The 13,918-nt window shown below is 37.7% G+C and overlaps 2 protein-coding genes and 1 long non-coding RNA gene across 7 annotated transcripts; 1 reads left to right on the top strand and 2 right to left on the bottom strand.

The window, feature by feature from the left end:
* The first annotated feature begins 385 nt into the window (after positions 1 to 385).
* LOC129749504 (cAMP-dependent protein kinase catalytic subunit alpha-like) lies at positions 386 to 2,105 on the top strand. The gene is made up of 3 exons (XM_055744478.1): positions 386 to 1,028; positions 1,089 to 1,484; positions 1,546 to 2,105. Exons 1-3 carry the CDS (start codon positions 711 to 713, stop codon positions 2,035 to 2,037), a joined length of 1,206 nt encoding a protein of 401 aa, XP_055600453.1. The 5' UTR covers positions 386 to 710; the 3' UTR covers positions 2,038 to 2,105.
* LOC129749505 (uncharacterized) lies at positions 2,053 to 3,719 on the bottom strand. 2 transcript variants are annotated; one of them, XM_055744480.1, is made up of 4 exons: positions 3,450 to 3,719; positions 3,033 to 3,385; positions 2,805 to 2,975; positions 2,053 to 2,636 (listed from the first exon to the last, which is right to left on the bottom strand). In XM_055744480.1, exons 2-4 carry the CDS (start codon positions 3,246 to 3,248, stop codon positions 2,175 to 2,177), a joined length of 849 nt encoding a protein of 282 aa, XP_055600455.1. In that variant the 5' UTR covers positions 3,249 to 3,385; positions 3,450 to 3,719; the 3' UTR covers positions 2,053 to 2,174. The 2 variants fall into 2 exon arrangements, with proteins under 2 accessions (XP_055600455.1, XP_055600454.1); XM_055744479.1 differs by having other exon boundaries at positions 3,033 to 3,719.
* Positions 3,720 to 6,625: 2,906 nt separating this feature from the next.
* Positions 6,626 to 10,686, bottom strand: LOC129745872 (uncharacterized). Of its 4 annotated transcripts, none has more exons than XR_008737202.1 (4): positions 10,552 to 10,686; positions 9,955 to 10,487; positions 7,425 to 9,866; positions 6,626 to 7,350 (listed from the first exon to the last, which is right to left on the bottom strand). It is a non-coding gene; the product is annotated as an uncharacterized LOC129745872 (long non-coding RNA). The 4 variants fall into 4 exon arrangements; XR_008737203.1 differs by having other exon boundaries at positions 6,626 to 7,617; positions 7,679 to 9,866; XR_008737204.1 differs by having other exon boundaries at positions 6,626 to 9,321; positions 9,379 to 9,866; positions 10,552 to 10,678.
* Between the last annotated feature and the right edge of the window lie 3,232 nt (positions 10,687 to 13,918).

Here is a 13,918-nt window from a genome sequence, read left to right as displayed (position 1 = left end):
ATGTTTACTAACAACTTTTTGAATGAATGAATGAAACGGTACTCGTAGTTCATATATACTCTCCGAGAGAGGTTGCGGTTTACTCATACTAACCCAAACCCATGATGGCATTTAATATCCCGTTACTCTCGTTACTAATCGAATCGTACTTTAAGGGGAAAATGATGTATTTTCTTATGAAAAGTTTCATTTCCTATTCTATACTATTTGAAGACCTAAGACCTATTTTAAATAAAAAAAAGTTTATATTGCTTGTTTATTCTTATTACTTTATTTTTAAACGAATAAATTACATCTCTGGATACAAAAAGCACTAGAAACAAAGCCCCGATTATGAAAGGTTGAAGTTTTTAGAAAGTTATGAAATTTTTTTTTTTCGATTAACGGCGTGTTCGTAAATTGATTTTTTCTATCGAAGTGATTTTTTTATCGATGCTGGGGTTCGTAAATTCCAAACAAACGTATGCAAAAGCATATGGAAAGTGATTTGACATCTACCAAACAAATCAATCGACTGATGCATCACCCAAAAAAATCAATTTACGAACGTGCCGTAAATGTCCGGTTTCCGAATCCACTGTAAAAGGCCTTTCAAAATACAAAGCAATATGAAGAATGTGTAAACAATATCTATTGTTCGACAAATTGCGACTACGAATTGTGAAGACTGGTTTCTCTCTAGGAACAAAATTTAAAAAAAGTTAATTACCATGCCCGATTGGAACCGTATAAGACGTATGAAACGGCAAATATTGTGTCGTTTGACCGGAACACATTCCCGCAATGATGCACAAGAAAACGGAAACGGAAAAACCAGGACTCAAATTAAGGTGGAAACTGGCGAATCAGGTCTTCCTCGGGCAGCTCTGCCAAGGTTCGTTCCTACTGACGTGAACTATAAAGACATGCTGAATAAGTGGCGGTCAGAATTCAACAAACGTTATAACAAGGTGCAGCGATCGACGGATGAGGGCTTGAACGAATATCAATTGTTGAGCATTATCGGAACAGGTGCCTTTGCAGTTGTGGTAAGTACGAAGTATGACTCGAAGAAAATAATCATTAATAAAATATATCAAACTCAATAGAGACAGGCTCATCACGCCAAGAGTGATCAGTTCTACGCTATGAAAATACTGTCCAAGGAGAAGATCCTTCGCAATAAACAACTGCAGCACACATTCAACGAGAAACGAATTCTTCGAAGCATCCGATTTCCATTTATAGTCGGGTTGGAGAAAGTGTTCAAGGATAATTCTTGCATATATCTTCTGATGCCGTTTATCTGTGGCGGGGAATTGTTTTCCTTGTTACGCCAGAAAAAGCGATTTTCAGAGGAGCAAGCAAAGTTTTATGCGGCTCAGGTGGTCTTAGCGCTGGAATATTTGCACCACCTCAACCTTATTTATCGCGATTTAAAACCGGAAAACATTCTGATTGATACCAGAGGCTACATCAAACTGACCGATTTCGGATTCTGCAAAGTGAGTATGCGCAACTTAGACAACTTTCATCGTAACGAATAATTATTTCTCAAAATTTCAGTACGTAAAGGATCGAACATTCACATTGTGTGGCACTCCGGAATACTTGGCACCCGAAGTCATCAAATCGAAAGGATACGGCCATGCCGTTGACTGGTGGTCCTTTGGAGTGTTAATTTACGAGATGGTAGCAGGATATGCCCCATTTTTTTCAGCTACCGGTAGCCAAATGATGCTTTACGAACAAATAATTGAAGGAAATGTGAGATTTCCTTCAATATTTGGCAACGACTTGCGAAATTTGGTTTTCAACCTACTTCAAGTGGATCTTACAAGGCGATTTGGTAATTTGAAGAACGGAACCAACGACATCAAGAATCATTCGTGGTTTCGTAAAACCGATTGGATTGGTCTGCTAAATGGTGAAATTACTGCCCCTTTTGTGCCCGAAGTTTCTGGACCTGGCGATGTCTCGCAATTTACAGTGTACGATGACCAACATTATCAACTTTCAAAAAATTGTTTGTACTCGAGAGAATTTATAGATTTTTAAATGTTTTTTTTTCGTTTAGTTTTAAATGTTGTGTATGGTTGTGTAACCCAAAATATTTTATTTCAACAAACCCAATCAACAAAATTTGTTTTTTAATCAATGCAGAAAAAAAGTGAAATTTCTTAACATCTTAATAATTAGTATTGAGGAACCTTAAGACTAATCGAACGTCCAAATCTCGAAGTTATCTTAAGAATATTATCGTTTGTTTCCATGGTATTTACCCTGGATTTAAGTTGATTCTTAATACTAGGGCTTGGTTTCAATTTTCTTGTCTGTTTAGTGGCGTTCTTTTTCTTCGATTTAGCTCGATTGGATTTTGGACGAGGAGCATCATCGATAACTAAACGATGTTCATCTTCGGTGCTAACTCCATCTGTGTCATCTGGCCCGAAAAACTTCTGTGCCCCTATGGGATTAACGGGTACTTTGATGATGGGGTTAACCAAGCCATTAATAACTGTCATTTCATCATCTGGAATGGCAGTATTCGGCGTATTGGGCGGAACTATCGTCTGTAGGTAATAATAGTCTTTCATCGGCGGAGTAGTACAGTCACGAGCTACCACCTCGGGATGAGTAACAGTCATATGGCGATGCTGGAAAAGGAAAGCTCGGTCATGAATATCCCCTTTCGTTTATTTTGAAACACATTCGCATCGATTTCCAATCTCAAAATTGATTCGCATACGACACAAGCTCACTTGCCGAAATAATCTATTTCTATAGGAAATATCCATTGTGTCGGATTGACTATGCATACTCACCACAGCATCTTTAGATTTAAGTGTTTCGAAGCACACTTCACAAAACGGTTTCAGGTGTCCTTTCATATGGGTCACCATACTGAGCCTGGTCGGCAAAGTGAAAGTGCACTCCAGGCAGCGGTATTTGGGTCCTCGTTTTTCTTCCAAATTCAGTTTACTTTGTATGATATTCTGCAACGAAAGAGACATTATCATACCGGTTTACCGGTTTTGCATTGCATGACTCACATAACGCTGTTCCTTGAGGACCGAGTGGTTCAGCTCTTCCGGCTCATGTTGCGCCATATCTAGCACGGAAACAATGTTAGCAGAAGAGAAAGGTAAACTATCCAATGAAACCCCTTCGATGCAACAGTTGGAAGTAACCGATGCCAGTTGGTGTTCGTTCCAAGGGCGAGATTCACACAGTAGAGTAATATCGTGCTGTGCTCGAACGGCGTCCATTTTGAATTACGAGTTTACAAGGTTATTTTCTTGGCATTCGCTGCGTTACATGGATTGCTTTGATTCGTTGTTCGAAAATATTCAAACGTTTAATATGTTTTTGGCGGCTTTTTGTATAATTATGAGCTCCCAATAATCTGTAAAAGAATTAGGAGTATTTACCGTTTCAAATGTATTTATTTTCAATTGACGGTAAATTACAGAAAAACAAACACCACTATTGAAACGAGAACAAAAAGGCTTTATCGCTTCCCCCGTGCATTGATCATGCACACATACATGCATTTACACGGTTAAAAAAAAATCACATGTGTATAAATTATTGTACACAGCAAAAAATTTCTAAAAGTACACGGAATCCAAAACAACGAGTGATATATTTTTTCTTGAGTATAATTGCAAAAAGATGTAATTTTAAACTCATTTTGAAGTAATATTAGACTTTTTTCAAAAATAGGATAGAAATAAACTGTTTTGATGTAATTTTACATTGCGTCATGCAAAAATCAACCCGTCAATGAAATTTATGTCACAAACAGTGTAAAGTTAGATCTGTTTGATTTAAAATTGAATACCCGAATAGGATTGCACCGTGAAAAAACCGTCAATTCCATTTTCACAGACCATAAAATGTATGGTTTACACAATGATTATAATCATCCTCGATACCGTGAATGTACATTGAAATTCATAATTTTCGACCATACATTTAATCGTTTTGACGAAAATTACCATGAAAAAGGGGTATTGTTATGCAGCGTGACCATGAAAAAAATGGCGATTTTCCATACATTAGGAAGCCCAAAAATATAAAGTTCATGGTTCTTTCAGCTTCCAGTTTTTCATGGTAAAACCATGGGAATCCGATTATTTTCATGGTTAAACCGCTGTAATGAAAATTTTTGCTCACGGTGGGGTTTTTGTATTTGTTTTTGGCTGTCATCATTTTTATTATTAAAAACGGGTGGATTTATATAAATTATTTATAATTTATTCAAAGAATCATAACACTTTACTCACACTAATTGATAGTTCGCTTGGAAAGGTCTGAGGTCAATAATACGGCATTCCGAGCCGCTCCCGGCATGCATTCACTACCGCATCCTGTGCAACTCGCAGTGTTGGTTTTTTGCTGGAATTGATAAAAAATAAAAGATTAAACATATGTTTTACATTTTACATTTCAACTCACCATTGCGTCCATCTCCGAAAACTTCGGAAGATTTATTTTAAAAAAAAAACACTTGAGAAACTACCGACCGACGATTGCGTATTAGAGAAAAACAAAGTGCCACGCGAGATGCGGCCGGCAGCCAGCGGCCGTCATCCGTACACGAATAACTGGGAATGTGTAAATTCTTGAAAATTATTAACACTCGGATGTACTTTTAACCATGAAGTACATGTTCACATTTAAATTCATTGGATAATGAATGTGATACCATGGTTCTGTTCTATTCGGGTACAAATATTTAATTCTGCCTTTTTATATTTCGTTAGTTTGCGCACAAAGTAAACAAGTCGAAAAATTATTCGGAAACGAGTCGATCAAAGGCGTACCTACAGCAGCACTTCTAGATTCTTTTAAAGTCGTACACGGAAAATAATAAAAAGGTAAAATTTACCGAGTTAGCAAAGGTGAACGCTCGTGAAAGCCAAAAAGGTAACTTCTACCTCTTCGAGGTGAAACTCACCTCACAGCGAGGTAAAATTTACCTGAATCGAGGTTGGAAAAAAGGTACAATTCACCGAGAAAAAAGGTGAATCCAAAAAAGGTAAATCTTACCTCGTAGCGAGGTAACCTGAATTGAGCTCGATAAAAAAGTATAATTCACCTAGAAAAAAAGGTAAATCCAAATAAGGTAAAACTTACCTCGTAGCGAGGTGTAATTGACCTGGATTGAGCTAAACAAAACGGTACAATTCTTCTAAAAAAAAGTGACTATTCGCCGAACCCGTTCATTGAGGTTAAGCTGTTTTGTCATTCTAGGAACAAGTTTTGCTTTGTGCATAATATGTGAAAATCGGAATAGAATGGTAAGTGTTCTTAAATATCATTTAGTTGTGCTGGTTCGCTCGTCATAATACTATTGATTTTGTTTCAGATCGGCCCATAGAGCTTTGAGGAGTATTCCACGTCATCCTCCAGCCGGAAAAGCCGAACCTGACCGGATTAGTCGAACGGAGGAGGCCATGAATGTACGCAACGCATGTAGATTCAGCGGCCATAGCGGTTCAGAAGAACGCGAAGCCGAATTATCAGTCCCTGTTTATCTACAATAAATATCATTTTTGTAAGAATTTTGTATTTTTTTTAATTCTTATTGAAGAAAACAATCAAACCAACCAGCATTTACCTTTTAAATCAGTAAATGGGAAAACGGTATTATTTACTATTTTGCTAGGTGAATGCGAAAAAGGTAAAATTAACCTTTTTGCTAGGTAAATTGAAAAAAGGTAAAATTTACCTTTTTGCTAGGTGAATGAAAAAAGGTAAAATTTACCTCGAAAGAGGGGTGGAAAAAATTCACCTCGCAAAAAGGTAAATTTTACCTTTTTTTTATTTTCCGTGTAAGTATACGTGAAATGAAGAATGCGGTTGAAACTGACTAGTTTTTTCTCCATTACAGCAAGGTCAGATTTTTTGGCAGAGGCTGGTATCCGGACAGTTATTATCCGGAGAAACTTTTGTCAGATCAATTCAAGTGTCCAAGTGCTAAGCGAAGGATCATGATTTTCCGGAACCATTCGAGGATACTGATGACGCTGAACTGCAGTAAAAACATCCCCGGGCTGGGAATCCGGATGCAACAACAATTCCAGCTTGACGCTTTCCGTGATGGTGTTTTAATTTTCAGTTTTGTAAATAAATGTGAATTAAAAATAATACATGTGGGCGTATTCATTCAAAGACAAAAGCAAAAACCTGAATATTTAGCAAAAATATCAATATTTACGATAAAAATTTAAAAATTTACATCCCTGTGTATTTTTACACGACGGCTTTTGTGATCCGAACTCGTGCATTGATTTCAATCTAAATTTACACGCCTCAAAAATTACATCCTGGAAAAAAATAAACCGTGATAGAATTTTACATCGAAATCGATGTTCCGTTTTCGTGCATCGTTTTCGATCTAAATTTACACGAATTTTTCTTGCTGTGTATAATCGATCGTTTAAATAAGGGCGCGTACAAATGTTACGTAACACAATTTTCGATCATTTTAGACCCCCTGACCTCTTCCCTACGTAACACATTCGTTTCAGATTTTATATATCCAAAAGCCGCACGGAAAATAAAAAAAGGTAAAATTTACCTTTTTGCGAGGTGAATTTTTTTTCCACCCCTCTTTCGAGGTAAATTTTACCTTTTTTTCATTCACCTAGCAAAAAGGTAAATTATACCTTTTTTCAATTCACCTAGCAAAAAGGTATATTTTACCTTTTCGCATTCTCCTAGCAAAATAGTAAATAATACCGATTTCCCATTTACTGATTTAAAAGGTAAATGCTGGTTGGTTTGATTGGTTTCTTCAATAAAAATTTAAAAAATACAAAATTCTATCAAAAATTATATTTATTGGAGATAAATATCCCGCATGGAGCAGTATTATACAATGACTATTCTCATTATCTTCTTCCCGAGACACACAAAAGATTACTTCTATAGTTTTGGATTATTAATGTAAGATAAGGATTATCATTTTTTCATGCAATGGAATCGTTTGGACGCACTTTACGATACAGCGAACGGGTCGTTAAGTAGAGTAACCATTCATTTTTTTTGCTTTTTTCTAGATTAAAAATGTAGCTGAAGGCACTTAAAAGATATATGTTATCGTTATCTTATAATTTTTTCAAATATTGCGGACGCTACAGCTTATCTTCTAAATATCTTTTTTCCATCAAAAATAAAAAAGGAGAGGATTCATTTTATAATCTCTTAAAGATAATATTATTTATTCAATTAATAAATGCGATCGTTATATTTAGTTTATAAGTATTCTTAGAAAACTATCGAAATTATCAGAATTATCATTGGGGAATGGACACGAAATTTAGCAATGCAGTCGATAAGCTGGTTCAGTAAATTTGTTATCTAGAAATAGACAAAGAAATAACGTAAAATCATTAAAAAAAATATCCCCTATAGGTAAAGAAAAACTAACTTACCTGCTTGAATTTAGCATCTTTGAACTGCAACCGATCGATGAGCGTAATCGGAAATGAGAATCGGTTGAAGTGTAACTTCGTGATCGAGCTTCTGCTGCAGCTGCGCCTGGATCAGTTTGACGGAGATTTCGAAGGCTTCCTCTAGGCAACCAAAGTTTACGTAAAGCTGTAACAGTTTGATGGGCGCTTTGTTCTGTAGATTTAAAGCAATATGAATTGGGTTGAAAGGAATTACTTTTTAGAAGATAACTCACCATACAATAGTTTGTCAACCTTTGAGGTGGAAAACCGTTTTTGGAAATGATTTAATTTATCACGACGAGATAACAGGCTTCGACGTCCTTCATTTCATTCTCGAGATTAAACTTTTTTTTTTTTTTTTTTTTGTGGCGTTTAAATAGCTGTGAGAAGCTGACGCTGAAAAGGAAATGTGGGTAGAGGGGTCAGGGAAATAAAAGTTTAGAGTAGGCAGCTTAGAATAGTAAGCGATCTTGAGACGTTGGCTATACCATCTTGCACTTCCTTAAGTCCACTTCGGATGAATATGAACTTAAAGCAGAACAAGATAGTGAACTAACCCCTCATGATACCAGTTGGAGGAAATACGTTGGCGGTTTGAGACAGGTCGCTTAAATAATCCCAACGAAACTAACTACAGTATTTATATATAATTTAAAACAATAAAATAAAATAGAACGCTCTCACCATGTTATAGAACTCTGTAATAGGTGTTGATTAAATCCTTGGGATTCGAAACCATCTTTGGGGTCCAATGTTGAGAGGATATGGCTTGAAGGCTCGTTCGTCATCATCAAAAGGTCACATGAAAAGAAATACAAAAAAGAAAAAAAAGAGAAAAAAAAGAAAAGAAAAATAGGATATTAGTTCATTTTATCTATCAATATATAATATGAAGCCTAGCTCAAACCAGTAATAATCTAGCTTTAATATCTTGATCGATATCATCTACTTATCAAAAGAACTGGAAATGCACAATGCTGTTCTTCTAAAACCTAATTACTTATTCTGGTCAGTCTCTCTGACAAACTGTGCTAAGTCTACATAGGGGTTCTATTAAAATATACAGTGTGCGTATTTTAAAATGCCCGAAATCAGTATTTGGACTACCATTGTTATTCTTCAAAACCGTACATTCTATTATCTACTTCCATAGATGAATTTCAAAACTTAACCGAAAAATGTAAAGATCTGCTAAAAGTGAATAATTAAATAAAAATAAAAAAAAAAAACATCTTACCAAATGAAATATAATATTCTTCAACAACAGCATTCCCATCCAATCAGCCTCTAGTTCTTGTAAAATGCTTGATTTAAGAATAATCCAACGAAATTCATAAACCGCAAATACACACTTACTAGAGCATTGGGGAGGGCGAATACCATAACCTTCACCTAACATCGTGATACTTCTACACGTTTTCTCTATTTTTAATTTTATATAAGACTAAACCAACTAACTACCTAACCAAACGAATTATGCCCTATTGAAAGTATCAATTTTTATTATGGAAAATTGTGATACTTTCACTACAAAATGTTGCGATTGTTCTGCGGAAGGGAGGGCAAGTGTTTTAACTCCCATTCATCTTATCAACATGGATCATGAAAAAATAGACATCGTTGAACCTACCGCTAAACTTAAACTAAATAGAGATGTCCATCTCCACTTCCAATTTAGGCCATATTATGACACCATGTTTAACAAGATTGTGTGTAACGACACTATCAGGAAAAAGATGGTTTGACCCATCATTTTCACAGGCATACACACCGCAGCCGTTAACCCATTGCAACTTAGGGTACGGCATTTCATTCTCGAGATTAAACTTCAAAACGTTCTAAGCCGTTTCGGTGCTGACTGAGCTTAGAACAGATTCTGAAATTTGGCTGTTATTAAGATAAGTTATTAGAAAAAAAAAAGTTTTTTAATTACCTTCCAGTGCGTTTTTATGCAGCCAATCAAAATTGTCCGCAGTTTCCTGCAAAGCGCACATAGCGCAGGACGCTGCCAGGCTTTCATAGATCATAGTGAGGTTTTTGTCCAACATGTTGGCCAGCTTGAAAAGCCGTGGTATACAGTTTAGCGTTAGCTAAAATCATCAGCAGCTCGTTGGTATCGACATTCATCACAGCTTTATAGTCGTCCTGCTGTTTAAAAAATTTCCAACACCGTCTGGTTTATTATCAACTCCTTCCGAACATCTACCACATCAACAACCACGATTTTGGTGTCTGATTCTTCCAATCTGACAGCACCACCATATGTGGAAACCGATGGCTTCGCAATCCAGGCGTAATCCGATGCCGCATGATTGAGCGCATTGATGCACTTGAGCAGCGCTTCGCAACGCATCTTCAAAAATGCGAGCGAGTTGCACTCCAGCTGACAACGCATGGCTTTTTCGTAGGCAATGAGAGCAGCTGGAATTGATGAGAAGAGATCCATCAGTAAAATGATCTAACTGTGGTAAGTGTTCTATAACAATAATTATAAACTAGAGAAACTCACCCTTTCGCGAATGTAAAACGAATACAGAAAGTCCTAGTGACTAGTTTTTGATATTTCCACGGATAGAGCGTGCATTTTTATGATGTTCTGGAAATCAGTTTCTAGTTCATAGTAGGGCAGCTCGATTATTATGTTAAACTTTTTTGCCGAGACAAACGTCACACCAGCTGCCTCAATGAGTCCTTCTGAGTTTGCTCACAGTTGTACACCAACAAATGGTACCTTCCTCATAGTATCCCAGCTCCATGTGGGCACTGAAATCGATACTTTGAAACATAGCCTGTTGCTTGCTGTGAACCGAAGTTCCAATGGCAATCTGAGCCAGCACGTTGATGCAATCGTAGGCTCCGTAGTGTTCGAATAACTTTCATGTAAAAAATACTGAGCAGCTCAGCCGGTGACACCAAAGTTCCGTCTGTTGGTTTAGTGAAGTTGATTAAAAACGGTTCCTTTAGGATCCCTTAGCCGATTGGGGAAACAGGTCCAACGCTTTCGCATTCTCACCTTTCTTGGATTTTGCAAAGATGAAATTACTTCCAAAAGAAAAAAAAATTTACTATTTTCGTGGAAGTTATCTATAGTCAATGAGTAACTTACGTGAGCAGTTGTTCCATTCACACCAGGAATTCAGTAATCGACAGTAATCGTACTGCTCGATGACGATGTGCATTTCTCCTTGCATAAGCCACTGATCGAACGTGAAATCTCCTGCGACTGACAGATACAAAATACAACCATCCCGATAGGAAATTTGACAGTTGAAAAATTTCGCCGTTCACATATTTAGTTGGGTGCCGATTTAGTCTGGCTACGAATCACCCTACTAAATCAATGACCCTATTTAGTATGCCGATTAATCGGGCTACGCTTGAATATGAAATAGGTGCCATACTAAATCGGCTGATGAGTAGGCTCACACAATTACGCATGATTTGGTAGCACAATAAGTTGATCGACGTAATCGGAGGGGATCGGTCAATTTAGTAGGTTTTCGTAGGACTCTATTTAGTTGGCAAACTTTAAGCCCATTTAGTATGGAATGGTCATAACTGAATTAGTTTTTGACAGATGTGTTGTGTGATGGAGTTCATCGAAGGGAAAGCTTGGTCCACGGTTCGTCAGTGCTCATCAGCAGTTTGTTCGAGTGGCGAGCGGGTTTCTATCGGTTCCGTCATGACGACGTCAACCTGACCAAGTTCCCGGACGTTAGCCGGGCATGCCTGAAGCCGTAATCGAAGGTGTTCATGATTCCGATGGAGGCATCGCTGACGTCGCCCTCACCGTGGGCCAGTTTCTGGATGAGGTGCCGGAGGTGAGTTGATGGAATAAAAAATTTATTTTGGAAAATAGTTTGATTGTTTTCCTCTTATTTCAATAGAAAAACATTCAGCTCTCGAAATCCGTTTGTACCGGTTGGGTGGAGGAGCTGGAACGGATTTCCATCTTCAGGATCGAGTCAGAAGTTTACGGAAGCCTTGGTAGATCGTTGGAGTTTTGCAGTGCTTGGATGGCAAGCTTCTTCACAGGACAGGTCGTTTCCCGACAGGCTACTGTAGGATGCTAGGTTTAAAGATTCCGGCATTCTCATTGCCGAATGAGCCAGTTTGCAGGTTCGTGCCTCCACCATCAGGCTACCTGCCAAAACTTTACTTCGCCAACCACCTACATTTTTACTACAGAAAAATAAAAATACCTCTACTGGACTTGCTCCGAGATACGAAAATGAACCATTTACATAAATCGCCCTATTTAGTCGGATGGTACTTTTGCGGTCAATCAATCCGGCTATTTAGTCTGACTGAGTTGGGTGGTAGGAAGAAAAATCAATTTTTGAGGTCAATGAATCCGGCTATTAAGTACGATTGGGTAGGGTGGTAGGAAAAAAAATCGATGTTGGCGATCAATCAATTCAGCTATTTAGTCGGATTGCGTAGGGTGGTAGGGAGAAAAATCAATTTTAACGGTCAATCAATCCGGCTATTTAGTACGATTTGGTAGGGTGGTAGAAAAACAATCGATTTTTGTGGTCAATCAATTCTGCTATTTAGTCGGATTGAGTTGGGTGGTACAAAGAAAAATCTATTTTTGCTGTCAATCAATCCGGCTATTTAATACGATTGGGTAGGGTGGTAGGAAAAACAATCGATTTTTGAGGCCAATCAATTCTGCTATTTAGTCGGATTGAGTCGTATGATTAATACTAAATAGCTCGTTTGATACCTCTATTAAATAGCTGAACGTCGAAAATCTCATTAACTTTATCACCCTACTAATCAGGCGATTAAGTCGGTTCCTACACAATCATACTACTCATCACCCTATTTGATAGGCCTACGAAATCGGCTTACTAATCGGCTGATGCCCAGCAAAAACTCCCATAAGCGACGTTGCAACAATAGGCCAATTAGTATGATCGAAAATCGGCCGACGCACCCTTCGCGAGCCGACTAAGTATGGTGAATAGTAGGGTGTATTTCCTATCGGGATAGTTAAAAAAACGTAATGTTAAATTACTAGAAAATTCTACTCACATTAATTGCAATAAACCTTTGGATATGTCCAGCAGCGTGGAAAATCATTCGCAGCCACCACTTTCAATTCGGAAATCCGGTGCCGATGCTTTCTCCAGTACCGCTACTGAGTTTCTTTCAAACACAATAATCAAGTATAATTACCTCCGGCCAAAGCTGCTGCGAACATTCTATGCGGCCCATAAACCGCTCTATTGTTTTTACGGCAGGGTGGTGGATTTTTTCGACGGATGTCTGAATTATGTGCTGCTGTTGCCGCGAATGTCTCGACCGGCAAATTCCTCTTCCGGACCATCGAATCTGCACCACAGGATTGTAGGGTTGTTTATTACTGAAAAAAATAATTGAAACAATTAAAAAATAGTTTATGGAAAACAAAATTGCTTTAAACTTACATTTTAGCTGAGGATTTGCCAAATAAAACAGATTCCTTCGTTTCCGCTAGCCAAACCAAAACACGCGCCGCGCCATTTTTATTTGTTTTGAAGCCAGTAAAGACACACTCTGATGCATTCCGAGTTTAGTTTTAAGGATTATTACTGGTATCTTTCAAAAATATTTTTGTATCATTTCAAGCGAAGACACATGAAAAATATAAAAGTTATTAAAAAATTGGAAGATTTTAGAACGATCACTTGAATAGTCACTATTCATGTAATAAGAACAGAATAATATTGACGATAAGTTGTATGATATTTGATCATGCGGGTAGGGACTGGTAATTCGGCTTCGCGTTCTTCCGAGCCGCCATGGCCGCTGAATACTCCTGCGTTGCGTACATTCATGACCTTGTTCGGCTAATCCGGTCAGGTTCGGCTTTTCCGGCTGGAGGATGACGTGGAATACACCTCAAAGCTCTATGGGTCGATCTGAAACAAAAGCAATGTATATATGACGAGAACCAGCACAACAAAATGATATCTATAAGAAAACACTTACCATTCTATTCCGATTTTCACATATTATGCACAAAGCAAAACTTGTTCCTGAATGACAAAACAGCTTAACCTCAATAAACGAGTTCGGCGAATAGTCACTTTTTTCGAGAAGAATTGTACCGTTTTGTTTAGCTCAATCCAGGTCAACTTCACCTCGCTACGAGGTAAGTTTTACCTTATTTGGTTTTACCTTTTTTTCTAGGTGAATTATACTTTTTTATTCAGCTCAATTCAGGTGAACTTCACCTCGCTACGAGGTAAGATTTACCTTTTTTGGATTCACCCTTTTCCTCGGTGAATTGTACCTTTTTCTCAACCTCGATTAAGGTAAATTTTACCTCGCTGTGAGGTGAGTTTCACCTCGAAGAGGTAGAAGCTACCTTTTTGGCTTTCACGATCGTTTACCTTGGCTATCTCGGTAAATTTTACCTTTTTATTATTTTCCGTGCGTAACAAGCTCGTATATCCCCTCCCTCATAAATGCGTTACGTCTTA

The sequence above is a fragment of the Uranotaenia lowii genome, chromosome 2 (assembly GCF_029784155.1).
Source record: "Uranotaenia lowii strain MFRU-FL chromosome 2, ASM2978415v1, whole genome shotgun sequence".
NCBI classification, from domain to species: domain Eukaryota; kingdom Metazoa; phylum Arthropoda; class Insecta; order Diptera; family Culicidae; genus Uranotaenia; species Uranotaenia lowii.
This window is presented reverse-complemented; position numbering and strand designations above follow the sequence as displayed.

Excerpts from the sequence above, each read along its gene's own strand:
- LOC129749505 (XM_055744479.1), bottom strand. The coding sequence starts at position 3,248 with ATGGACGCCGTTCGAGCACAGCACGATATTACTCTACTGTGTGAATCT. Across the intron at positions 2,976-3,032 it reads TCCTCAAGGAACAGCGTTAT|AATATCATACAAAGTAAACT; the intron begins GTGAGTCATGCA and ends CTTTCGTTGCAG. Across the intron at positions 2,637-2,804 it reads TTAAATCTAAAGATGCTGTG|CATCGCCATATGACTGTTAC; the intron begins GTGAGTATGCAT and ends TTCCTTTTCCAG.
- LOC129749504 (XM_055744478.1), top strand. The coding sequence starts at position 711 with ATGCCCGATTGGAACCGTATAAGACGTATGAAACGGCAAATATTGTGT. Across the intron at positions 1,029-1,088 it reads CAGGTGCCTTTGCAGTTGTG|AGACAGGCTCATCACGCCAA; the intron begins GTAAGTACGAAG and ends CAAACTCAATAG. Across the intron at positions 1,485-1,545 it reads CCGATTTCGGATTCTGCAAA|TACGTAAAGGATCGAACATT; the intron begins GTGAGTATGCGC and ends TCAAAATTTCAG.